Raw genomic sequence first — 27,603 nt, forward strand, 5'->3', positions numbered from 1 at the left:
GGCGGCAGCCCTTGCCGTTGTAGGACTTCATCGGGTCAATCCGGTACGTACAACCGCCTGCCATGGAATTGGGACCTCCTTATTTCCTTTCAGTTATATCCTCATCTTATCCGGATCTCCGCATAAGATTTTCGTCGTCCTACCAACCGTTTCGCTGTTCCACAGTGTTATATGCGCGTTCGTCGCCAACGCCGTTTACTCGGACTGTGCCGCCGTTAAAGGCTTCAGATTAAACAAGTTTATTGATGGCAGTCCTCTGGCCTTCACTGCCAAATAGTCTGCCATTTATTCGCCCTTACTCCGCTAGGGCCAGTGCCGTGCTCTGAGAAGGCGTTAATACCCTTCTTACACTCCAAGACCGTTCATGACCTCAGCGACCTAGTAGCCTTAACGTCCCCGTGTTAACACCATACCACCTCATCATTATGGTCCCCAATCCCATGGCAGCCGGTTGTATGTACCAGATTGACCCGATGAATTCCTTCATCGGCAAGGGCTGCCACCTCAACAATATTATGGTCCCCGTCAAGGGATAGCTGAGGCAACCCCACACCCATAACACCACCCAAATAGGATGTATTTGCTGAACATTGCAATATGAGGTTCAACTTAGAGGTATTTTAGAGTAGAACACGAATCTGATATATATTTTCAAAGCCATGTCACTGAGTGGCCTCCCTATCCCCCAAAACACCCCCAAACCGGTCATGTTTGCTGACTATGGGAAAATGGGGCTCAAATGAAAGGTATTTGGGAGTAGATCACGAATCTGATATCAACATTCGTGACCAACTGTCTAGGGGACGTCCCACCACCATAACAACCCCCCAAATAGGACGTATTTGCTCACCAAGACAATTTGGGTCTTCAAGAGAGTGGAGCTCGATAATAATAGTTTTTTGGGCCCAGACCCCAAACCGGACAAATTGGGTGGCTTTTGGTCTAAGTGAATGGTATTTGAGATTAAAAAAACGAATTTGATATCCAATTTCGAGGCCAATGGCAATATGGGGTTCAAAAGAATGATCTATAGATATATGAGAATAGAGCACGTTGCTGATATATTTTCAGGGCATAGTGTTTGAGGGACCACCCCACTCCCCAAAACACCCCTAAATCGGGCATATTTACCGACCATGTCAATGTGGGGCTCAAATGAAAGGAATTGGGGGGTAGAGCAAGAATTGATATCCACTTTCGGGACCAATTTTCTGGGGTATATCCCTTCCTCAAAATACCCCACAAACAGCAATTTTTTTTAATGACCATCGCAATATGGGGCTCAATTAAAGGTATTTGGGAGTAGAATACGAATTTGATATTCAAATGTAGGATGTAAGGCATCACCCCTTCCCCAAAACGACCCCCAAAGGGTGAAAATTTTCGACCATGGCAATGGTGTGGCTCAAATGAAAGGTATTTGAGATTAGAAAACGAATTTGATAACCAATTTTGGGGCCATGTGTTTGGGGGACGTCTCATCCTGTAAACTCTGCTCAAAACCAATGGTAATATGGGGTTTAAATTATTGGTATTTGAGAGAAGAGCACGATGCTGATATTTTTTCAGGGCCAAGTGTCTGGGGGACTACCTCACCCCGAAAACACCCCTAAATCAGACATAATGAGGATATCGGGCTGAAACAAAGTATTTTAAGGATGAAGTACACCTTACATCCAAACTTAAATTCGTAGCCCAATAAAGATCATATGGGATTCAGATAAAGGCACTTGTATTGTTAAACTGTTAGTCAAGCGATATACTTTTTTGGTAGCATGGTATTTTGGTTTTTCACTAAAAGCGCTTAAATTGTCGAAAATAGATATTCAAAGGAAAATTGTGCTAGAAGGCGCAGCGGAGCGGCTTTTTGTTTTTGTTTATTTTTTCTCATTAAAAGTTCTAATTTTTGACTTTTTTCCAGAGATGCCAATAACAATATAATGGAATTGTTAATTATGGCCTATGCTTGCAAGACCTCATCGGCTCGTTCAATTGTTGGTGTCATTCCCTATTTACCTTACTCGAAACAGTGCAAAATGAGGAAACGTGGCTGCATTGTCTCCAAATTATTGGCCAAAATGATGTGTACCTCAGGTTTGACACACATCATTACCATGGACTTGCATCAGAAAGAGATTCAGGGATTCTTTGATATTCCTGTGGACAATTTAAGAGCTTCACCATTTCTCTTGCAGTACATACAAGAAAGTGTGAGTATGGTTTTTGAAGCCCTCATAAAAAGCCACATAATTTGAGATTTCTAAAATTCCCCCTCAGATACCGGATTATCGTAACTCTGTAATAGTGGCTCGTAATCCCAATTCAGCTAAAAAGGCCACTTCCTATGCTGAACGTTTGCGTTTGGGCATAGCCGTTATACATGGCGAACAAAAAGAAGCCGAAAGTGATCAAGTCGATGGTCGTTATTCACCACCGCCCAATAGGTAAGTCGTTTTAGTTCTCCCCGTGTACGGCTGATTTAGTTCGTTTAGCTCGTATTTGGATTGATGCTATCCAATGTCAACAGAAGTCAGACCAATATTTAGCAATTAGCAATCATAAATGTTCTCTTTAGTTTGACTTCATGTAGATGTTTGCAAAATTGATTGATCACCACCACTACCCGTATATTTCTCTCAGTGTATATGTATGTCTAACTTGCACATGGCATTTGTTAGATGTCTCTGGTCTTAAAATTTCATATTTTAAGTGTAACTAAATTGTAATAGATTTTGTGTGTTTGAAATTATTTTTAATTTTTAAATTGGTTGTATTGTACATTTTTTTATACTCGTCTCATGATGTCTTTTGTAATTTCTTTTCATAGCTTTTTATTTTGTCTTACATACTTCCTAATCTCTTCGCGCCCCTTGTGAAAGATTTAAGAAAGGATTCATTACTAATTTTATATGATTTATATGTTTTTTCTTCTGATATATTTTTTTCGATTCAAAATGAACAAAGTACATTTCAACTTTCGTCCTTCTTTTAAAAGAAAAAAAAAGAAACGTTCTTTAAACTGTGGGTAAAATTTTGTATTTTCCATTTCCTTCCTTCCTTCAGTTAAAATTGCAGACAATCTTATTTGTTTTTCAGAATAATTTTTTCTATTGCATGCCATTTTACTCTGGATGATTTTATCTAAGCTTTATTATGAGTTTTTCTTTATGTATGAAGCATGCACTTAAAGATCCAAGCATACTGGAAACAATGCCTCTTGATTTTTTGCAAATAAAAATGCTTTTGGCCATACATTACTCAAGCTTCATAGGAGGAGATACATGGGTTTATAATTCGTTGGTAATAATTGAATCTTTACATTTTCCTTGGCTGGAATCAAAGAAGTTGATAAGCCAAATTTTGAGGTTCTTTTTATACCCACCACCAAAGGATGGGGGTATATTCATTATGTCATTCCGTTTGCAACACATCGAAATATCCATTTCCGACCCTATAAAGTGTATATATATATATATATATATATATATATATATATATATATATATATATATATATATATATATATATATATATATATATATATATATATATATATTCTTGAAATTGTGCACAGATTCTTTTTTTGTCCATAAGCAGATTATGTTCGAAGATGGCTACATCGGACTATATCTTGATATAGCCCCCATATAGACCGATCCGACGATTTAGGGTCTTAGGCCCATAAAAGCCACATTTATTATCCGATTTTGCTGAAATTTGGGACAGTGAGTAGTGTAAGGCCTTTCGACATCCTTCTTCAATTTAGTCCAGATCGGTCCAGATTTGGATATAAAGGGTGATTTTTTTGAGGTTAGGATTTTCATGCATTAGTATTTGACAGATCACGTGGGATTTCAGACATGGTGTCAAAGAGAAAGATGCTCAGTATGCTTTGACATTTCATCATGAATAGACTTACTAACGAGCAACGCTTGCAAATCATTGAATTTTATTACCAAAATCAGTGTTCGGTTCGAAATGTGTTCAAATTTTGACAAATTTTGTTCAGCGATGAGGCTCATTTCTGGTTGAATGGCTACGTAAATAAGCAAAATTGCCGCATTTGGAGTGAAGAGCAACCAGAAGCCGTTCAAGAACTGCCCATGCATCCCGAAAAATGCACTGTTTGGTGTGGTTTGTACGCTGGTGGAATCATTGGACCGTATTTTTTCAAAGATGCTGTTGGACGCAACGTTACGGTGAATGAACACATTTCGAACCGAACACTGATTTTGGTAATAAAATTCAATGATTTGCAAGCGTTGCTCGTTAGCAAGTCTATTCATGATGAAATGTCAAAGCATACTGAGCATCTTTCTCTTTGACACCATGTCTGAAATCCCACGTGATCTGTCAAATACTAATGCATGAAAATCCTAACCTCAAAAAAATCACCCTTTAGCTGCCATATAGACCGAACCGCCGATTTAGGGTCTTAGGTCCATAAAAGACGCATTTATTGTCCGATTTCGCCGAAATTTGGGACAGTGAGTTGTGTTAGGCCCTTCGACAACCTTCTTCAATTTGGCCCAGATCGGTCCAGATTTGGATATAGCTGCCATATAGACTGATCTCTCGATTTTAGGTTTTGGGCCCATAAAAGGCGCATTTATTGTCCGATGTCGCCGAAATTTGGGTCAGTGGGTTAAGTTAAGCCCCTCGACATATATCTTCAATTTGGCCTAGATCGATCAAGATTTGAATATAGCTGACATATAGACCGATTTCTCGATTTAAGGTTTTCGGCCCATAAAAGACTCTTTTAGTGTCCGATGTCGCCGAAATTTGGGACAGTGAGTTAGGTTAAGCCCCTCGACATACTTCTGCAATATGACACAGATCGGTCCAGATTTGGATATAGCTGCCATATAGACCGATCTCTCGATATAAAGTTTTGGGCCCATAAAAGGCGCATTTATTGTCCGATGTCGCCGAAATTTGGGACAGTGAGTTGTGTTGGGCCCTTCGTCATTCTTCTTCAATTTGGCTTAGATCGGTCCAGATTTGGATATAGCTGCCATATAGACCGATATCTCGATTTAAGGTTTTGGGGTCATAAAAGGCGCATTTATTGTCCGATGTCGTCGAAAATTGGGACAGTGATGTGTGTTGGGCCCTTCGACATTCTTCTTCAATTTGGCTCAGATCGGTCCATATTTGGATATAGCTGCCATATGGACCCATATCTCGATTTTAAGTCTTGGCCCTTTAAAAGCGCATTTATAATCCGATTTCACTGAAATTTGTAACAGTGACTTATGTTAGGCTCTTCGACATCCGTGTCGTATATATTTCGGATCGGTTTATTTTTAGATATAGCTACTTAAAAGACCAATATTTTGTTATACACAATTAAACAATGACTTGTACTTATAAGTATTTGGTTCAAATCGGAACATATTTCGATATAGCTGCTATCGGGCATAAGGTATGCATTTTTCATCTGATTTTCACGAAAGATGGTTTACATATATACCCTAGGGTGTAGGATATCCAAAGTTTGGCCCGGCCGAACTTAACGCGTTTTTACTTTTTATTGTATGAAAAAATGGGTATCTGATGGCGTCAGATGTGTTGTTGACCATTCGTCATGCTAAAAAAACGTTCATTAGAACTTTCGGAAGTCTGTACTGAAAAAATGTTCAACGTGAGACCTCACCTTGTAGTGAAAGGACCAACTTGCCAATTCTACTAGGGTTTTTCTGTTGTAGAGCCTCATTTGCACAATGTAACTGAGACAGGTATTCCGTTCTATAACTGTTTTGTCCTTCTCCATCATCTCAAAATCCTCATTGTCATAGTTGGGCACGGATTCCACTGATTGCTTTGTTAAGATATTTCTCTGGGGCCCACATAAACTTTTCTCTGCTTAACGTTCACATAGATTTACCACTTCTCGTTTACAGTGACAATTTTGAAGAAAAATAGTTGCTATTACCAGAAGTATCTTGATATCATAAGTTATATCCGCAATGCGTCCCGCAGTGCTACACATCTTTGGGGAAAATCTTTTTAAATGACATTATACATAGCATTATACCTCGCAAATTTCGCCAACCACCGCTTTGTCCGATGTTCTCGCTAAGATTCGAATGCGATCAGCGTCATAGGCTACAATGGCACGAGTTCGATATTCACATTCAGGGCGAAGTGTCCCCACCCTAAAAAGATATTAGAGAGTTAAAGAAGGCGCAGTGGAGCGGGCGTGATTCGGCTAGTCTTATATATACAAATTAATTTGTGTTTGTTTGTCAGTTTGTTTGTTTGTGTGTTCAAAAACTGCTGAACTGATTTTCTCGAAATTTTCACAGATGGTGCATAAGGATCCCTTGGTGAAAAAAGGATCCTAAATTTGTTGATATCTGAAGGGGGAGCGGACCTTCCCCCTTACCCTAATTTTCAGAAACGCCAGATCTCGGAGATGGGTTGTGCGATTTAAGCGAAATTTTGTGTGCTCTCTTATAGTAACCTAAAAACAAAAATTTGGTTTCCAAATTTCGGATGGGGTACCTGGGGGGTCGCCCCACCCCCAAAAACCTACAAATTATATATATAGACCAATTACGAAAATATGGAACTCAAATGTAAGGTATTTAAGATTAGAAAACGTATCTGATATCCAATTGTCGGACCAAGTGTTTGGGGGGCCGCCCCTCCTCAAAAACATGCCCCAATGAGGACAAATTTACGACCATATCAATATGGGAAAGGTCTTTGGGAGTTAAGCAGGAATCTGATATCAATATTCGGGAAAAAGTTTCTATGGGGCCACCCCACCCCCATAACACCACACAAATAGGAAGTATTTGCTGACCATTGCAATATGGGGCTCAAATAAGAGGTATTTTAGAGTAGGACGAATCTGATAAATATTTTCAAGGCCGAATCACTGAGAGGCCGCCCCATCCCCCAAACCTGTCATGTTTGCCGACTATAGAAATATGGGGCTCTAATGAAAGGTATTTGGGAGTAGACCACGAATCAGATATCAACATTCAGGACCAACTGTATAGGCGACGTCCCAACACCATGAAAACCTCCAAATAGGACGTAATTGCTCACCAATACAATTTGGGTCTTCAAGACAGTGGACCTTCATATTGATAGTTTTTGGAGCTCATACCCCAAACCGGATATATTTGGTGACTTTTGCAATAAGCGGCTTAAATAAAAGGTATTTGAGATTAGAAAACGAATTTGATATTTAATTTTAAGGTCAATGCCAATATGGGGTTCATGAGAATAGAGCACGTAGTTGATTTATTTTCGGAGCTTAGTGTTTGGGGGACCTTCCCTCTCCTCCAAACACCCTTAAATCGGACATATTTACCGACCATGTCAATGTGGGGCTCATATGAAATTGAAACCCTCTTTCGGGGCCAATTTTCTGGGGGTCTACCCCTTTCCCAAAATAGACCACGAACAGCAATTATTTACTCACCATCGCAATATGGGACTCAAATAAAGGTATTTGGGAGTTGAATACCAAAATCCAACTGTGGGACCATGTATTTGGGGCAAAAAAGCCCCAAAGGGTAAAAATTTGCCGACCATGCCATTATGTGGCTCAAATGAAAGGTATTTGAGATTTGATAACCAATTTTAGGGCCAAGTGTTTGGGGAACTCCTCATCCTATATACTCTAATAAAACCAATGGCAATATTAGGTTTAAATAAATGGTATTTGAGACAAGAGCACGAAGCTGATATTTTTTCAGGGCCAAGTGTCTAGGGAACCACCTCACCCCCGTAAACACTCCTAAATCGGACATCATCAGAATATCGGGCGAAAATAAAGTCTTTTTAGAATGGCATTAAACCCTCCGAGCGAATTCGTGGTCCAATAAAGATCATACAGAATTCAGATAAGGACACTTGTAATGTTATATTGTCAGTCCAGCGATATGCATATACTTTTTTCGTAGCATGGCATTTCACTAAAAGCTCTTTTTTTTTGACGAAAATAAATATTCAAAGAATAATTTTGTGCCATATAAAGTAAAAGAAGGCGCAGCGAAGCGGGCCCGCTTCAGCTAGTAATAGATAAAACAAGAAGTGATTTTAATCGGATTCAAAGTGGATCGCTATAAGATATTTATCGGTACCATTTCTATTCCAACTATTGGGTTGCCTAAAAAGTAATTGCGGATTTTTTAAAAGAAAGTAAATGCATTTTTAATAAAACTTAGAATGAACTTTAATCAAATATATAATTGCAATTTTGTTCCATAACCTTTTGCCATCTTCCTGGCAAATTTAGTATTCCACGCTCATAGAACTTCTGGCCTTTATCTGTAAAAAACTGAACCAAGTGCGATTTTATAGCCTTATCATTGCCGAAAGTTTTACCATTTAAGGAGTTCTGCAAAGATCGAAATAAATGGTAGTCTGATGCTGCAAGGTCAGGGCTATATGGTGGATGCATCAAAAGTTCCCAGCCAAGCTCACTCAGTTTTTGGCGAGTGACCAAAGATGTGTGCAATCTAGCGTTGTCCTGGTGGAATATGACACCTTTACGATTGACCAATTCTGGTCGCTTCTCCTTGATGGCTGTATTCAATTTGTCCAATTGTTGACAGTAAACATCCGAATTAATCGTTTGGTTCCTTGAAAACAGCTCAAAATATACCACACCCTTCTAACCCAACCAAACAGACAGCATAACCTTCTTTTGGTGGATATCAGCCTTTGAAGTGGTTTGAGCTGGTTCAACATGCTTGGACCGTGATCGTTTTCGACTAACGTTGTTGTAAACAATCCATTTTTCATCTCCAGTTATGATTCGTTTTAAAAACGAATCGAATTCATTGCGTTTAAGGTGCATATCACAAGCGTTGATTCTTCGGTTTGTTAAATGAATTTCTTTCAATACATGTGGTACCCAAATATCAAGCTTTTTCACCAGTTCTAGACTTTTTATGTGATAATGAACGGTTGATTTTGGTATATTTAACTTCTCTCCTATCTCACGCTCAGTTACATGACCATCCAATTCGATAAATGCTTAAAATTTGCTTAAAATTTGTCAATGCCAACTATATGAAAAATCAGCAATTACTTTTTGGGCAACCCAATACAATGTTGTTCCTTTCCCATATGTAACTAAATCAAACCATTTCAAATTTATTGCAATTTTCAAACACGTCACGCTTATTTCTTTCTGTTGTATGTAACCACGAATTTAATTTGCATTTATCATTGATTTTTTTCACAACAACATTTGTCAAACTACATCTGGGTTCTAGGAATCTTTCTACCTTAAATTGATTGTGGTTTTTGGAGCAATTTGTTTTGTAGTTTCCCTTCAAAACACCTGCTAAGAATGCATATGGAAAATTTTCCTCTTGTAAACATTTGCAAACATACTTACAAGTGTTCTATTGAGTACATGTGTATGTATGTTTGATTTTCAATTTAAATATATTTGAATAGTCATAAATCATTATTTGTTCGTTTAGTGGTTGCTAAATAGGTTTTACAGAGTGTTTACTGCCTTAACTTTTATACATACTTTGTAATTGGTGGTTTTTATATATTTAAACATTTTATTTATTTTAATATTTTTCAAAAATTGCTAAAAATGTTAACATGATGAGTGGTACTATTTATGTATATGTCGCCTACAATATTCTTTTATTTTTATAATTTTGTTGCAATTGCTTTTTTTTTTGAATTAATGTCCTATTTGCTTATCCAACATGTACCCATATATTTTTGTGCTATTTTTTGTTCTCCTCTTTAAACGATTGTCGTCTTCGTCTTTAGTATGCTAGTTGAATAACATTAAATAATGTTTTTTTTTAATTGAAATATTTTCTAATATTTTGGTAATTGTGTTAACAAAAAAAAAAAAAAAAACAAACAAAAAATTCGAAAGAACGTAACCCAAAGATATGCAACAAAATTTGTTTTCTATTTCATTTAACGTGATGATTTGATTGATTGATTTTGTTATTGTTGGTTGACAATTTTGTGAAATCACTCACTCCACTCCACTCCTCCAGTTCATATGATGTAGCTGATACAGTTGAAATGTGCTTACCAGCGACTCCTAGGTTGGTATTATTCAAATTCAAAATTCTGTTTATATTTCTCATATTGGACAAACAAAAATTTGTACCTCTTTTGATTTCATTCATTACTATTATTGTTCATGATTTCTTCATCGTTTTTTTGTTTCTTATGTTGTTCAACATGGACATCAATTAATAACATATCCATATAACATAATCAACATATATTTACTACAATACATACCAAAACATCAATATATATGTATAACAGATGCATACATAGTTTAATCATTTGAAAAACAAACAAAAAATCATCTTAAACAATTTTTTTTTTTCAAATTCAGTTTTCTCCTCTATGGACTTTATTAAAATTTGTTGATTTTTCTTTGCATTAATTCAGTCGTACTCGTACAATTTCTGTGTCAGTCGGTGTACCAGAACATCCACAAAAAGTTAAGCCCCCTCTAAATCTTGTGGGAGATGTTAATGGACGTATTGCTATAATGGTGGTAAGTATTGTAAAATATTTTCTAAAAAAAGTTTCTCAAAGTTATTAGCTTGAAAAAATAACTCTAAGACAGTATTATTGCATATTACATAGAAAACTTCTTCAGTTATAGTGAAATGCAGTGATTGAAGAACAAGTAAAAGTGTGCTAAGTTCGGCCGGGCCAAATCTTGGGTAACCACCACCATGGATTCAGCTAAAAATGTGCCCTTATTAACTGAATTTGTATTTGAATTAGTTTGGTCTGAAGAAGTCATTTCGGGATATCGGTTCTTAGTATGGTAGTATCGGTACAATGGCGTATATTACCATATTGACCGATTCGGATAAAACTTGTCACTGATGTTGTAAAGTCATAAGATAGGGTTTAAGGTCAAATTTCAACCAAATCAGGTGAAAATTTAGGCATCTAAGGACCGAAGAAGTCAAATCAGATAATCGATTTATATGGGGGCTATATATGTTTATTGACCGATTCGGATCATACACAGCATGTATGTTGAAAGTCATAACTCAAGTATTTGTACCAAATTTCAGCCAAATCGGATGAAAATTATGGCTTGTAAGTTCTAAAGAAGTCAAATCCGGGCATTGGTTTATAAGGGGGCTATATCTATTTATAGACCGATTCGGATCATACTTGGCATGTTTGTTGAAACTCACACCAGAAGTCTTTGTTCCAAATTTAGGCTTCTAAGGACTCAAGAATAAAAAATTGTGGGATCGGTCTATATGGGGGCTATATCTGTTTATAGACCAATTCGGATCATACTTGGCATGTATGTTGGAAGTTATAACTCAAGTCTTTGTTCCAAATTTTAGCCAAATCGTATGAAAATTGAGGCTTTTACAGGCTGAAGAAGTCAAATCATGGGATCGGCTTATATGGGAGCTATATCCAAATCTGAACCGATATGGCCTATTTGCAAACCCCAATCAATAAGAAGTATCTGTTAAAAATTTCAAGCGGCTAGTTCTACACGTTCGACCGCTATCGTGATTTCGATACACAGAACGACATGGCTAGATAGATTCAGAATGTCGAGACGATGCAGAATATATGTACTTAATGGGGTCGCAGACCAATATTTCGAGGTGTTACAAACGGAATGACCAGATAAGTGTACCCCCATCCTATGGTGGTGGACATACAAATTGGCCGAAATGTGATTGTGTGTGAAATGTGTGTATACTAATTTCGCCATTCCGTTTGTAACACATCGAAATATCGATCTGATCCTCTTGACATTATAAGTCGATTTAGCCATGTCCGTCCGTCTGTTGAAGCGCGCTTACTTTCGAAGGAATAAAGCTAGGCGCTTGAAATTTTGCACGAATACTTCCTATAAATGTAAGTCGATTGTAAATGGGCCATATCGGTCCATTTTTTGATATAGCTGCCATACAAACCGATCCTGGATCTTGACTTCTTAAGCCTCTGTAGAGCACACTTCTTATCCAATTTGTCTGAAATTTTGCATGATGAGTTGTAAACATATGACTTCCAATAAGTAAGTATGTAATGACTTCCAATAAGTAAGTATGATCAAAATCAGTTCATATTCTGATGTAGCGCCCATATAAACCGATCACGGATCTTGACTTCTTGAGTCGCTACTAAATTTAACATGAACATTCCACTAAGGAACAGGGGTACTTCTCTCATATCAATGACTGCAGTCCGATTAGAGTTTAAGTTCAATGATAGGGGCCTCCTTTTTTATGCAGAGTCCAGACGGCGAGCCGCATAGAGAAGATTTTAACATAGCAGGATACCTCACAAATGTAGCCAGCAATAGTAAGGGGATAACCACCGCTGAAAATTTTTCTGATGTTCACGCCAAGATTTGAACTTAGACGTTCGGCGTCATAAGCGGACATGCTAACCTCTGCCCCACGGAAGGACGCAATTATTATCCGATTTAACTGAAATTTTACATGAAGTGTTTTGTTTTGGCTTACAACAATTATGGTCTAAATCGGTTCATAACCTTATACGGCTTCCATTAAAAACCGATCCTCCGATTATATTTCTTGAGCCTTTAAAAGGCGCAATTCTCATCCGATTTCGCCACCTCTTTGTCGATTCCACCTTCAGTTTCGTTGATATCACTAAAGAGTGCGGTGTGACTGACCGTATCAAATGCCTTTTAGAGATCAAGAGCAACGGGTACGGTTCACTCACAAGACCTTTTTGGTTCGTTTGGTTGATATATGTGGTTGTTGTTGTAGCAGTGTGTTGTACACTGAGGCAGCAGCCCTTGCTAATGAAGGACTCCATCGGGTAATCAGGCTGCCATGCGATTGGATATGTGTGGTGAAGGCGGTAAGTGAAGTTGTCGTGCTGTGCATCTTCCTGAATCCTGAATGGTGGTCTACTGGAAGTAGGGACGAATTTAAACTGGTCACGATTAGCGCCTCAATTGTCTTTAGCATCGGGGACAGGAAGAAGTATTTCCTACCCAGAACTTGACACTTGTACCATTTATAGTTCATATTAAAACTTTAGCCTTTTTGAAATTAGAACTTTTTTTATACCCTCCACCATAGGATGGGGGTACACCAATTTTGTCACTATGTTTGTAACGCCTCGAAATATGCGTCTGAGACCCCATAAATTATATTCTTGATCATCATGTCATTTTAAGTCGATCTAGCCATGTCCGTCCGTCCGTCTGCCTGTCGGAAGCACGCTAACTTTCGAAGGAGTAAAGCTAGGCGGTTGAAATTTTACACAAATACTTTTTATTAGTGTAGGTCGGTTGGGATTGTAAATGGGCCAAATCGGTCCATGTTTTCATATAGCTGTCATATAAACCGATCTTGGTTCTTGACTTCTTGAGAATCTAGAGGGCGCAATTCTCGTGCGATTTAACTGAAATTTTGCACGTTTTGGTATCACTTTTAACAACTGTGTTTAGTATGATTCAAATCGGTTCATAATTTGGAAAAGCTGTCATATAAACCGATCTTGGATCTTGATTTCTTAAGCCAATAAAGCGCGCAATTCTCATCCGATTTGGCTGAAATTTCGCATGAGGTATTTTGTTATGACTTCCAATAACTGTGCTATGTATGGCGCAAATCGGTTTATAACCTGATATAGCTGCCATATAAACCGATCTGGGATCTTGACTTCTTGAGGCTCTAGAGGTCGCAATTCTCATCCGATTTGGAAGAAATTTTGTACAACGGCTTCTCTCATGACCTTCAACATACGTGTCTAATATGGTCTGAATCGATCAATAGCTACAGCTCCCATATAAACCGATCTCCTGATTTAGCTTTTTGAGCTCCTACAAGGCGCAATTCTTATCTGAATGAACTGAAATATTACACAATGACTTCTACAATGTTTAGCATTCATTTATGGTCCGAATCTGACTATAATTTGATATAGCTCCAATAGCATAACAGTTCTTATTCAATGTTCTTTGTTTGTCTAAAATACTGCGCATAGAACTCGACAAATTCGATCCATGGTGGAGGGTATATAAGATTCGGCTGGGCACGCTCTTACTTGTTTTTTTTTTTGCATCCGCGAGGCCTGGTATCCGAATTCCTTGTTTATATCTTTATAACATTGAGCGACATTACCAGGTTAGTACTTGCTTTTCACGGTAAGTGCATGGCCTTAAGAAGAACAGACACACAGATGTGTCTTATATAAAGGGTGATTTTTTAATAGCTATAGGAGGAAGAGAGAGAGGAATTCTGAAATATGCACGAAATCTTTATTTGAATCGATAGTAGTGGACCGTACGATAATTCAATGTTTGAAGATTATTTCATGCAAATGTTGACCATGACTGCGGCTAAAATGGTCCATCCGCTTTGTCCAATTTTGGCTTACTTTTTGTAACATTTCGGCCGGTATCTCACGAATAAATGCTTAAATGTTGTCTTCCAATGTGTCAATTGAAGAGGGCTTGTCTGCGTGCGTTAAATCGCACGATCTAGGCGTCCAATTAAATGGTCCCGAACGTGAAATAAAATGTTCACCGAACTCGCCCCTCAATAAATCCATTGTTACGCGTGCTGCGTGGCATGTGGCACCGTTTTGTTCAAACCACCTGTCATGCAAGTCAAGCTCTTGCATTTTGGGCAAAAAAAAGTTGGATATCATCTCACGGTAGCGCTCACCGTTCACAGTTACGTTGCGATTCGCATCGTCTTTGAAGAAGTACGGTCCAATAATGCCGCCAGCCCATAAACCGCACCAAACTGTGACTTTTTCTGGATGCATTGGTAGCTCTTGCAAAGCTTCTGGCTAATCTTCACTCCAAAATAGATAATTCTGCTTATTAAGGTACCCATTGAGCCAAAAATGGGCTTTGTCGCTTAGTGGAAGAAGCGCGCGATGAACTTTCTTAAAAGAGCACGCATTTTGATAATAACATTCAATAATTTGCAAGCGTTGTTCGTTTGTAAGACGATTCATGGTTAAATTATAGACCAAACTGAAGATGTTTGACAGTGAAACAAAACACGAAACGTGCGTGAGTTGTTTAAACCAGTGTTGCCAAAAAGATAATAGCTAAAAAATCACCCTTTATATATTATGGGGTACTCCACAAGGAATATATAAAGACGGTAGAGGCATCCTTAATCAAACATTTAGAAGTTGCAAAGTAGTCCTCTTGGATACTTCATTTAAGAAGGGATACGGTACCTTTATTAGAAGGCCTAGTAGTGCTGTTATCAGTCAGGTCGCCCGAATAAGCGAGATTAATCATCTCCGTCGCGGTAATTTGAGTTTAGACAAAATTGTTGCCAATAAAAAATTTTACGAAATTTGAAGTTGATATAAATAAAATACTTGTCCAAATTGTATTTTCAGAAACATTTTTGAGAAACTTTTTTTTTGTATTGAATTAGTGTAATCCTTAAAGGACGTATGATATGCGCTTTTGAAAAATTCTTGTTTTAGGACGATTTAATTGATGATGTTCAATCGTTTGTAGCAGCTGCAGATGTGCTAAAGGAAAATGGTGCCTGTAAAATTTACGTTTTGGCTACTCACGGTTTACTGAGCTCGGATGCCCCGCGTTTAATCGAGGAGTCGGCTATCGATGAAGTAGAATTGAGAACACTAAAGTTGTAAAATTTTTTTAAACAATAATGTTCCCCTTTACTTTGCAGGTCGTTGTCACCAATACCATTCCACATGAGGTGCAAAAATTGCAATGTCATAAAATCAAAACCATTGACATTTCCATTTTAATAGGCGAAGCAATTCGCCGCATACACAACAAAGAATCCATGTCCTATCTCTTCCGCAATGTAACATTGGAGGATTAAAGATAATATTTTTGTTTTAAACACACACAAATACATATTTTGAAAGATGTATTTTTTTTCTTTTTGTTTCAATTTTTTTTTCTTTGGTCCATTAGAAAAATATGGACACAAAATGTATGCCGACAGAAGTTCGCTGGCATTATAAATTTAATTACGCAACACTTTAATTTAAATTAATTATTTTTCATAATAATTGCAAAACAAATAGCAGTAATGAATGTACACAGCAACAAAAAAGTAACCCATGCAGTAGTAAATTAATTTAAAATTTATGGCCATATGCAGCACCAACAACCATTTTTCTATTCTGAAAGAATTAGCCACTATGTTTGGTTTGTTAAGTTTTTCCTTTTTTCAGTTGTTTTCTTTTCCTTTCCTCTTTTCGAAAATAATTTCCTTAATTTTGTTTTGTAATTTTTTTCCAATAATTTTTGTATTTATCTCTTATTATTTTTATGATACTTCGTTTTCGATTTTGTACCATAAAGTCTAATAACTAATAATACTTTACAAAGCAACAGTTCCAGAAAGTGTTTGAAATTACTTTCAAACTTTTGTATAGAATTAATTTTTAATCTCAATAAATATCATCATATAAGCGTATAAGATCCAGAACTCTTGGAGTTTGTTGGATGTATTGGGTTGCCCAAAAAGTAATTGCGGATTTTGTGTAAAAAAAGTATATTTGATTAAAGTTTATTCTAAGTTTTATTAAAAATGCATTTACTTTCTTTTAAAAAATCCGCAATTACTTTTTGAGCAACCCAAATATACATTTTAGGATATGTTCTCGTGTGGGAAAGAGTAACAAATCATGAGCCGAATGAAGCTTAACGACGAAATTTAATGTGTATGGGTATCAGTGTCGATGAAAGCAGCATTGGAAAGTTTATAAAAGTCCTGGTGGGGGCTCTTAATTTCCAGAGTATCGGTAGTCCGCCGTCAGCCTTATTCCCCACCGCCCATAGAAAGTCAGCGTTCCTAGACAGCCTAATAGCCTTTCCCATAATCGTGCCTACAGAGCCTAATAGCCTTTCCCATGATCGAAGATGCTCTGCACATAATTTTAATAACCCACAACTTCACAAGACTCGATGCCAGAGCGCTCTGGGCAGCCTGACTGTCCATATAATTCATAAGAGTCAAGCAAGGCTAGTCTTTTGCCTTGATATCGTATCCACAGCAAACAATATCGCGAACACCTCTGCCAGAAAAACGCTACACTCGTCAATGAGTCAATATGACCCTCTTATTATACCCACCACCTTAGAATGGGGGTATATCTATCTAGTAATTCCGTTTGTAACACCTCGAAGTATTGATCTGCAACCCCATAAAGTATATATTCTGAATCGTCTCAATATTCTGAGTCGATCTAGCCATGTACGTCCGTCCGTCGAAATCACGATAGCGGTCAAACGCCAGATACTTCCTATTGATGTAGGTCGTTGGGGATTGCAAATGGGTCGTATCGGTTCAGATTTGGATATAGCCCCCATATAAACCGATCGCCCGATTTGACTTCTGGAGCCCCTAGGAGCCAAAACTTTCATCAGATTTGACTAAATTTAGATAAAAAGGTTGTGTTATGACTTCCAGCATCCATGCCAAGTATGATCCGAATCGGTTATAAACAGATACAGCCCCCATATAAAGGGGACCCCCGATTTGACTTCTTGAGTCCCTAGGAGCCTCAGTGTTCATCAATTTTCATATGATTTGGCTGAAATTTGGAACAAAGACTTGTGTTATGACTTCCAACATCCGTGCCAAGTACGATCCTAGTCGGTCTATAAACTGATTTAGCCCCCTTATAAACCGATCCCCGTTTTTGACTTCTTGAACCCCTAGAAGCCTCAATTTTCATCTGATTTGGCTGAGATTTGGACCAAAGACTTGTGTTATGACTTTCAATATCCATGCCAAATACGATCATAGTCGGTCTATAAGCTGAAAAAGCCCTCATATAAACCGATCCCCGGTTTTGACTTCTTGTTTCCGTAGAAGCCTAAATTGTCACCTGATTTGGTTGAAATTTGACCCTAAAACCTACCTTATGACTTACAACATCAGTGCCAAGTTTTATCCAAAACCAGCCAATATGGTTATATAAGGCCCTCTAAGTCCCGATATGACTTCTTGATTGCTACAAAATAATTCAAGTACAAACTCAGTTAATAAGGGAACATTTGTAGCGAATTCCATGGTGGTGGGTACCCAAGCTTCGGCCCGGCCCAATTTAGCACGTTTTTACTTGTTCATATTAACTCAATAAGTTCCCTTCTGCATCGTTGCAGTATATATCGAGGGCCCAGAGAAGAAGGGGTACCTTAAGAATTAATTTCTACCCGGGAAGACATGTTGTTGTAGTAGCCACATGCAATGTAGAGTTAGTGATCCTCGTCAAGTTCCTGTAGATGAGCAAGGTCCTCCCCGACCCGAGAACCGATTGCCCTGGGAATGTTACGAATGTCATAGGCATTCAGTACGCAAGAGTCGGTGCCATTCGGCCTCTCACTGAGACTCTCCACTTGACACCTCTGATTGTCCGCGATTACAATTTCTGTTATCCCATAAATCTACACAGCATTCCGCTATCGGTAACTGGTGAAGGCGCTCGGTAGTTCTCCGATGAGCTTCACAAGAAATCTAATGAATACCACACAGGTCGGAGCTCAAAATACCAACATGTGTAATGGTCATAGTTACACCGTTAGCGTAATTTTATTTTTTTTTTTTTGCAAATTTTTGCCTATGAACATTCCACTAAGGAACAGGGATAAACTTCTCACATATCAATGAGTGCAGTCCAATTTAAGTTTAAGCTCAATAATACGGGCCTCCTTTTTATAGCCTAATCCGAACGGCGTGCCTCAGTGCGATACCTCTTTGGAGAGAAGTTTTACATGGCATAGTTCCCCACAAATGCTGCCGGCATTAGGAGGGGAAAACCACCGCTGAAATTTTTTTCTGATGGTCTCGCCAGGATTTGAACCCATGCGTTCAGCGTCATAGGCGGACATGCCACCTAAGTGCCGGTGTATTAGAGAAAGCAGGTCAACGACATAGGAATTGCTCCAAATTTTCATCATCTTCCCTACATGCCATCACTTGCCGCATCTATTCTGCATAAGTGTGCTTGTAGTCCTTTGTACCCCGTTATGATACCGATAGCTATACTGATCTGCTTCTTACTTCTTGTGAGTAATAGCCTCGAACGTAATACTGTTCCACAGTATTACGTTCGTCGCCCACGCCCTTAACTCGGCAACATATTTTTGCCAAATTCGGTCAGGAATTGAGCCATTTCACCCTTATGTCGCATATCATACGAACACATTTTTACTCGTTCACTTATACGTAATACGGCCCATGTTGTTATCGCCTGATGGCCAGTATGTCCGTAAATATATTGACAATCGACGTCCTCGATTCAACACCACACCACCACCACGCATTCCATGATCGCCCACATTTTTGCCTGAAGGACCGTATTATGGCCAGACAGTCGGAAACAGTTCCTCAGACCCCCCAGACTCATACTAGCTTTGATCCATCCGAGTAGCATGAACTTCCGGATAGCAATACCAGAGTTCCGTCAATCCAAGACTATGCCACTGGCAGCAGTGCCTCTCACTTAACCTCAAGTTTCGTCTCAGGTATCCGATAGGAACTCTCTTCCATTGCTTCCAGAGTTCCTATCGTCTCTTCGATTATACCTCGATAGTGTGGCCTGCTCCTGTCCTCTATCCATTCTCCCGTCGCCTTAAGTCTCATAGCCACAGTGGCTGGCTTACACTTAATCTGTGTGTCTATGGGTCAGATATCTAGAATAGTCTCCAATGCCTTAGTGGGCGTTGTCCTCATCGACTCGCCCATACCAAGGCAACATGTTCTCTGAACCTCTTGTATTATCCTTACGTTGGAGTTCTTCTCCATTACAGTTCACCAACCTATTGAGGCTGTAGAGTCAGTGGGCTATCTTTGGATTCCGTTAACATAGTGCCAAACATCTGTGTACGCTCCCGAATGTAACACTTCCAGTTCAGATTCCTGTCCAAGATCACTCCTTAGTCTGACCTTGTCAGATATCGAAATCGTTCTGTTGAGAAAACTTGTTGCATCAAATTGGTTCGCTTTATCTTCTTTGACCTCTAGATCTAGCCAAGTCGTACGCCATCTCCAAGACCCTTTCGGCCTTTTTTAATATTAGATTCAAAAGCACCGCGAATGGTCAAGATCGGACTTTATTTAGATATATCTGCCATATATACAGATCTCCAGATTTAAGGTTTTGCGTCCATACAATGCACATTTATTATCCGATTTTGCGGAAATTTGACACAGTGATGTGTGTTAGATGTTCATAGCGAGTTTGGTCCAGATCATACCATACCACCGAATGTTTCCGCCCGGCCGAACTTAATGCGTTTTTTACTTGTTAATGCGTTTTTATTTGTTCTCATATAGACTTTTATATTTTAAATCGCACCTCGCATATTTGTTTAGCAGCAAAATATTTACTTCATTTTCACTTATAAAGTAATTGGGATGATATATATAAAATGTAAATGAGATAATAATGATTGAAGTACGAGTAGTGTGTCGGATACTGTTTGACATTCATTCACTTGCTTGTATTGAAGAAAGATGTCATAAATTTTGTCAGGCTGGGATGATTATTATTTTTTGTGATATTTTTTTCACTTTGCAAGCAAATATTTGCTTATGTCATATATAGAGACAATTATCAAATTACAACCAGACACATCGTATTCAAAGTGTTAAGCGGTGCAACAAAATCTTTTATTGAAGTCAATATGTTTAAAAAAAATGTCTGAAGGAAATGGCGTACCATATGGATACTTTACGTACCAAACTTCTGCCAACTTAGGCAATAATTTAAACTCTAGGAACCGACAAGACTAACAGGAGATCTGTTTGTATGGGAGCTACATCATCACCCCCACAAAAACGGCCCAAATTGGCATATTGGCCAATCATGACTATATGGGATTCGGTTTGTTTGTTTGTTCCGTATAGACTCAAAAACAGCAGAACCGTTTTTCTCGAATTTTTCACAGATTGTATAGGTTGGTCTGAACGAAACACAGGCAACATAATTTTTTGAATATCGGAAGGGGGCGCACCCTCCCCCTAACCCCAAAAACACCACCCAAAATGAAAAGTGGACCGATCGGAACAAAATGGGTATTAGTTGAAAAGTATTGGAGAGTATATATAGAATACGATTATGTAATAAAAAATTGGGTCTAAGTACCCACCGTCCCAACCCGAAAACACTTCTAAACAGATATATTCGACGTTATACAAAAATGTCATAAAAAATTAGGTCCAAGTAATGGGAGGTAGCCAACCCCAAAATACCCCCAAATGGGCATATTAGCCGACTATGGCTATATGGAACTCAAATGAAAGGTATTTGGGAGTAGATTACGAATATGACATTAAATTTGCGTTCAAGTCTAGGTGGCACTTTCTCTGCTAAAAATACGTCAAAAATACGGTGACCGCCTCGGCCCTAAAACACCCTCCAAACGGTTCATATTTACCGACCATGGCAATATGGGCCTTCATCCATATTTGAGTCGAAATGTCTGAGGTGCCATCCCTCTATTCTAGCTATTTGGGTTGGAAAATAATTGGTTTTCGGGAAATTGATACATTTTCGGGAAAAAGACCCTGAGGTCCACCCCATTCGCAAACAGATCTTATTTGCCGATCATGCCAATATGGGGCTCATATAAAATGAACTTGAAAGTAGAGCACAAAGCTTATATTTACTTTAAGGGCCAAGTGTCTGGGTGGCCATCCCACTGGAGCTGGCAAATTATCGATCGATACTATCGATATTTATTTGTGGTACGGGGTATTATAACTTTGTGCATTTGTTTGCAACGTTAAGGGAACGAGTTAGACGATTGATAAGTATACCGGTCGGCTTAGAATCACATCCTGATTCGATTTAGCTATGTCCGTCTGTATGGCTATGTTTTCTTGTAATCAATGTACAGGTCGCATTTGTTGTCCGATTGTCATGAAATTTTGCCCAAAACCACTTTTTTTGGTCCAAAGACGAACTCTATAGATTTGGGAGTAGATTACGAATATGACATTAAATTTGCGTTCAAGTCTAGGTGGCACTTTCTCTGCTAAAAATACGTCAAAAATACGGTGACGTATTCGATATCGCCCTTTACGTATTAGCCGCAATTAAGGTCCAATAGAAAATCTTACAAAGTTCTTTTCAATGTTTCAATAGGTATGCAAACTAAAGTCTGACTAGATTTCAACATAGGTTCCATGTATTCGAAGTAGTATGTAGGCTCGGATATTATATTGTCGGCTCCGCCCGTCTGTTGCCTTTTCTTACCGGTTTTAAAGACTGTAGCGTGATTTAAAAAAAAAGGATACGAGTAGTAAGATCGTCGATCAAAAAAATATAGGTTATAGGGTTATAAATGGGTATTTCAATGCGTTGCAAACGTAATGACATATACCCCCTTCTATAGCATGGGGCATAAAAAATGTTTCTGATTTTAAATTTTCAAAATCAAAACAAATGTTTTGGAAAATTGGTATACAAATTTTTTATGTAGATTTTTTCTCGAAAATTACTCTTTATAATGCAGGCTTAGGTTCTAATTACAAGGACTTTGTAATTAATCTTCTTCTCCTGTTACTGTCGTATCACAAATTTCGTGAAAAAATCTTTCTTTATAGTCCTGTGGAATCATTTAGCACCATGTGTTTTATTTGAGCACGTGAGACAATTGGCCTGCTAACTAAAGTTAAATAAAAAACAAAATTTTTTTAAAACAGATATAAACAACTTTTTATCAGACAATTATGATGTATCTTCCACAAACAATCTGTTATCGGAATCAAAACACATCAAATTATCAACGCGTGCCGCAATGTCTCTGCCTGTGGCTTATAACTGGGCAAACAACTACTCCTAAGGTGTTGGCGTTGTTCTTATTGTTGGTAGTTTCTTTTAAGATAATCTTTACAATTTCCAGAGTATTTCGAAAGAGAAAAATAAATTACAATTACATTTATGTTCCTCTTCGCAACATTGTCTGTGGATCTGTCTGCTTGTCCATGGCTATGTCCATTCATTATGGAAGCGAATAGCAATTCAAGTTCATTGTTTAGTGACTGCAATCAAGGGAAAATTCTCATGAAGTGAAGTGATGGAAACACTCAATGAGCGCCATTTGAGCCCATCCCTCTGGGAATTGTTTTGTGTAATGCTCTCTGAATAAGATGTCAATGTTCGGAGTCAATGCCTATGGGGAATGGTTTGGTGTCACATATTTGAACAATGTTAACAATCATGATAGGCAGTAGACAAGATAGTCTAGTATCTTCTCAAGATCAATGCAATTTATTGACTTTCATGAGAAGGGAAATTATTCTTTCGATCGTAGTGACATAGATGTTGACTATATTTTTCATTGTGTAAGGTTTCTTTAAGTGATTTACATTACATTTTAATCTATATTTATAAATTTGCAATAAATAAATGACTTACTAACTGATTAGTTGACTAACATACCGAACATAACATTACCGAAGGAGTATTTAAATAAATCATAATGAACAATAACAAGTATAAAGGCATTAAGTTCGGCCGGGCCGAACTTTGGATACCCACCACCTCGGGTATATAGGGTGATTTTTTTGAGGTTAGGATTTTCATGCATTAGTATTTGACAGATCACGTGGGATTTCAGACAAGGTGTCAAAGAGAAAGATGCTCAGTATGCTTTGACATTTCATCATGAATAGACTTACTAACGAGCAACGCTTGCAAATCATTGAATTTTATTACCAAAATCAGTGTTCGGTTCGAAATGTGTTTCGCGCTTTACGTCCGATTTATGGTCTACATAATCGACCAAGTGAGCAAACAATTAATGCGATTGTGACCAAGTTTCGCTCTCAGTTTACTTTATTGGACATTAAACCAACCACACGAATGCGTACAGTGCGTACAGAAGAGAATATTGCGTCTGTTTCTGAGAGTATTGCTGAAGACCGTGAAATGTCGATTCGTCGCCGTTCGCAGCAATTGGGTTTGTGTTATTCGACCACATGGAAGATTTTACGCAAAGATCTTGGTGTAAAACCGTATAAAATACAGCTCGTGCAAGAACTGAAGCCGAACGATCTGCCACAACGTCGAATTTTCAGTGAATGGGCCCTAGAAAAGTTGGCAGAAAATCCGCTTTTTTATCGACAAATTTTGTTCAGCGATGAGGCTCATTTCTGGTTGAATGGCTACGTAAATAAGCAAAATTGCCGCATTTGGAGTGAAGAGCAACCAGAAGCCGTTCAAGAACTGCCCATGCATCCCGAAAAATGCACTGTTTGGTGTGGTTTGTACGCTGGTGGAATCATTGGACCGTATTTTTTCAAAGATGCTGTTGGACGCAACGTTACGGTGAATGGCGATCGCTATTGTTCGATGCTAACAAACTTTTTGTTGCCAAAAATGGAAGAACTGAACTTGGTTGACATGTGGTTTCAACAAGATGGCGCTACATGCCACACAGCTCGCGATTCTATGGCCATTTTGAGGGAAAACTTCGGAGAACAATTCATCTCAAGAAATGGACCGGTAAGTTGGCCACCAAGATCATGCGATTTGACGCCTTTAGACTATTTTTTGTGGGGCTACGTCAAGTCTAAAGTCTACAGAAATAAGCCAGCAACTATTCCAGCTTTGGAAGACAACATTTCCGAAGAAATTCGGGCTATTCCGGCCGAAATGCTCGAAAAAGTTGCCCAAAATTGGACTTTCCGAATGGACCACCTAAGACGCAGCCGCGGTCAACATTTAAATGAAATTATCTTCAAAAAGTAAATGTCATGGACCAATCTAACGTTTCAAATAAAGAACCGATGAGATTTTGCAAATTTTATGCGTTATCAAGCTCTTAACAAATCACTCTTTATATGCAAACCCCTTTCGTCACAATCCGGTGAAAATTGGAATAACTTATGCACCCAAATTTGGCACGGACATTGAGTGGCCTAATAAATATAAGTCACGGTTCAATTTTGTTCAAAATATTGGTCTTTTTGGAAGCTATATCCAAATATAAACCGATCTGAACCATATAGGACACGGATGTCGAAAAGCCTAACATAAGTCACTGCGTCAAATTTTAACGAAATCGGATAATAAATGCATTTTTATGGCCAAGACTTAAAATCGATAGATCGTTATATATGGCACCTATAACCAAATCTGGATCAATCTTGACCAAATTAAACAAAAAAATAATAATCATCCTATTATATTATAACTCCTTTACTATATACGTAGTTATAACTTAAAAGGAGCTGGTCTCGATCATATTTTATTCAGGTCCCAAGAACTCCTATACAAGTAACATTTTCAGACAATAAATCTGATTTTTATGGGATTAAGACCCTAAATTGCAAGATCGGTCTATATGACAGCTATATCTATATAGTTTGATCTGATTTATATTTGGGTTGGATGTCGGGAGGCTTAAAACAACTCACTATTTGAAATTTCAACGAAATCGGGTAATAAATAAAGCTTTTATGAGCTTCAGAACATTCATCGGCATATCGGTCTATATGACAGCTATATCGAAATACAGTCCGATCTGAACCAGACGGCGGGTGGCTTAAAACAACTCAATAATTCAAATTTCAGCGGTATATATGCTATATATCTAAATATAGTCCGATCTGATGTCGGATGTGGGGAGGCTTAAAACAACTCACTGCTTCAAATTTCAGCGAAATCGGGTAATAAATGCAGCTTTTATGGTCTTCAGACCCTTTATCGGCAGATATGACAGCTTTATCTAAATATAGTCCGATTTGAACAATATTTAGGTCAGATGTAAGGAGGCCTAATACTACTCACTGTTTTAAATTTCAGCGAAATCGGATAAAAAATAAAGCATTTATGGGCTTCAGATCCTTTATCGGGAGATCGGTCTATATGACAGCTATATCTAAATATAGTCCGATCTGAACCATATTTAGGTCGGATGTTAGGAGGCATAATACTACTCACTGTTTTAAATTTCAGCGAAATCGGATAAAAAAAATAAAGCTTTTATGGGCTTCAGACCCTTTATTGAGAGATCGGTCTATATAACAGCTATATCCAAATATAGTCCGATCGAAACCATGTTTGGGTCCAATATTGGGAGGCCTAAAACTACTCACTGTTTTAAATTTCAGCAAAATCGGTTAAAAAATGGGCTTCAGACCCTTTATTGAGAGATCGGTATATATGACAGCTATATCCTAATATAGTCAGATGCCGGGAGTCTTAAAATAACTCACTGTTTCAAATTTCTGCAAAATCGGGTAATAAATAAAGATTTGATGGTCTTCAGACCCTTTATCGGAAGATCGGTCGATAGTCGGATCGAAACCATGTTTGGGTCCAATGTTGGGAGGCCTAAAATTACTCACTGTTTCAAATTTCAGCGAAATCGGTTAAAAAATAAAGCTTTTATGGGCTATAAATAAAGCTTTTATGGGCATCAGACCCCTTTATGGGCAAATCGGTCAATATGACACTTATATCCAAATATAGTCCGATCGAAACCATGTTTGGGTTCAATGTTGGGAGGCCTAAAATTACTCACTGTTTCAAATTTCAGCGAAATCGGTTAAAAAATAAAACTTTTATGGGCTTCAGACCCTTTATCGGGCGATCGGTCTATATGACAGCTATATCCAAATAAAGTCCGATCTGAACTATATTTACGTCGGATGTCAGAAGCCTAAAACTACTCACTATTTCAAATTTTAGCGAAATCGGATAAAAAAATAAAGCTTTTCAGACCCTTTATCGGGAGGTCGGTCTATATGAAAGCTACATCCAAATATGGTCCGATTTAGCCCGTTCAAGAACTTAACCAGCGTTCATCAAAAAGACGTATCTGTGTCGAATTTCAGCTCAATATCAAAATTTTTGAATACTATAGAGTGATTACAACAGACGGACGGACGGAAATCGTTAAATCGTTTTAGAATTTTACGACGATCCGAAATATATATACTATGTAGGGTCGGAAATTGATATATCGATGTGTTGCATCGAGTGGTAGGTATAAAAAATGTGCTAAGTTCAACTGGGCCGAATCTTGGGAACCAACCACCATGGATTATGCTAAAAAAGTACATGTACTTTAAGTACAAAATGTCTACCAAATCAGTCAAAAATTTGAACTTCTTTGGGTTGTAGAGGCTAATCGGAAGACCGGTTTATATAGGAGCTACATCAACAGATGTCGGAAGTACTAACACAACACTAATTTTAGTCAAATCAAATGACAAATACGTCTTCCAGGGGCTAAAGATGTCAAATCGGTAGATCAGTTTATATGGGAGCTTTATCAGGTTATAGACCATTTGGATCGTACTTGACACTTTTTTTGTTGCAGTACACTACGCGGTTTCCAGAAGCTCAAGATGTTGAATCGGTATATCGGTTTATATGGGAGCTACTATATCCATATCTCCATATGGCCCATTTGCAATCTGTAATGACCTACATCAGTAAGAAGTAACTGCAAAATTTCAAGCGGGTCTCTTTATTCGTTCGACCGCTATCGTGATTTCCATAGACGGTCGAATGGACATGGTTTCATCAACTTTGGATGTCGATCAAGAATAAATGTACACTTTATGGGATCGCAGATCAATATTTCGAGGTGTTACAAACGGAGTGACTTTGAAAGTCTAAGCCCACACT

The 27,603-nt window shown here is 38.1% G+C and overlaps 1 protein-coding gene across 8 annotated transcripts in view; it reads left to right on the forward strand.

The window, feature by feature from the left end:
• The window catches only part of LOC106082719 (phosphoribosyl pyrophosphate synthase-associated protein 2), a 99,917-nt gene extending 84,045 nt beyond the window's left edge, over nt 1-15,872 (forward strand). For 7 of the 8 annotated variants that reach the window (XM_059361614.1, XM_059361612.1, XM_059361613.1 and 4 more), the window contains 6 exons: nt 1,922-2,210; nt 2,278-2,444; nt 10,005-10,055; nt 10,414-10,522; nt 15,451-15,597; nt 15,663-15,872. In XM_059361614.1, the coding sequence (XP_059217597.1) occupies nt 1,922-2,210; nt 2,278-2,444; nt 10,005-10,055; nt 10,414-10,522; nt 15,451-15,597; nt 15,663-15,821 (922 nt within the window). In that variant the 3' untranslated portion in view covers nt 15,822-15,872. The remainder of the gene's footprint in view (nt 1-1,921; nt 2,211-2,277; nt 2,445-10,004; nt 10,056-10,413; nt 10,523-15,450; nt 15,598-15,662) is intronic. The other variant, XM_013245409.2, reaches the window with a different exon arrangement.
• Nucleotides 15,873-27,603: the final 11,731 nt, after the last annotated feature.

Source organism: Stomoxys calcitrans, chromosome 2 (assembly GCF_963082655.1).
Source record: "Stomoxys calcitrans chromosome 2, idStoCalc2.1, whole genome shotgun sequence".
NCBI lineage: Eukaryota > Metazoa > Arthropoda > Insecta > Diptera > Muscidae > Stomoxys > Stomoxys calcitrans.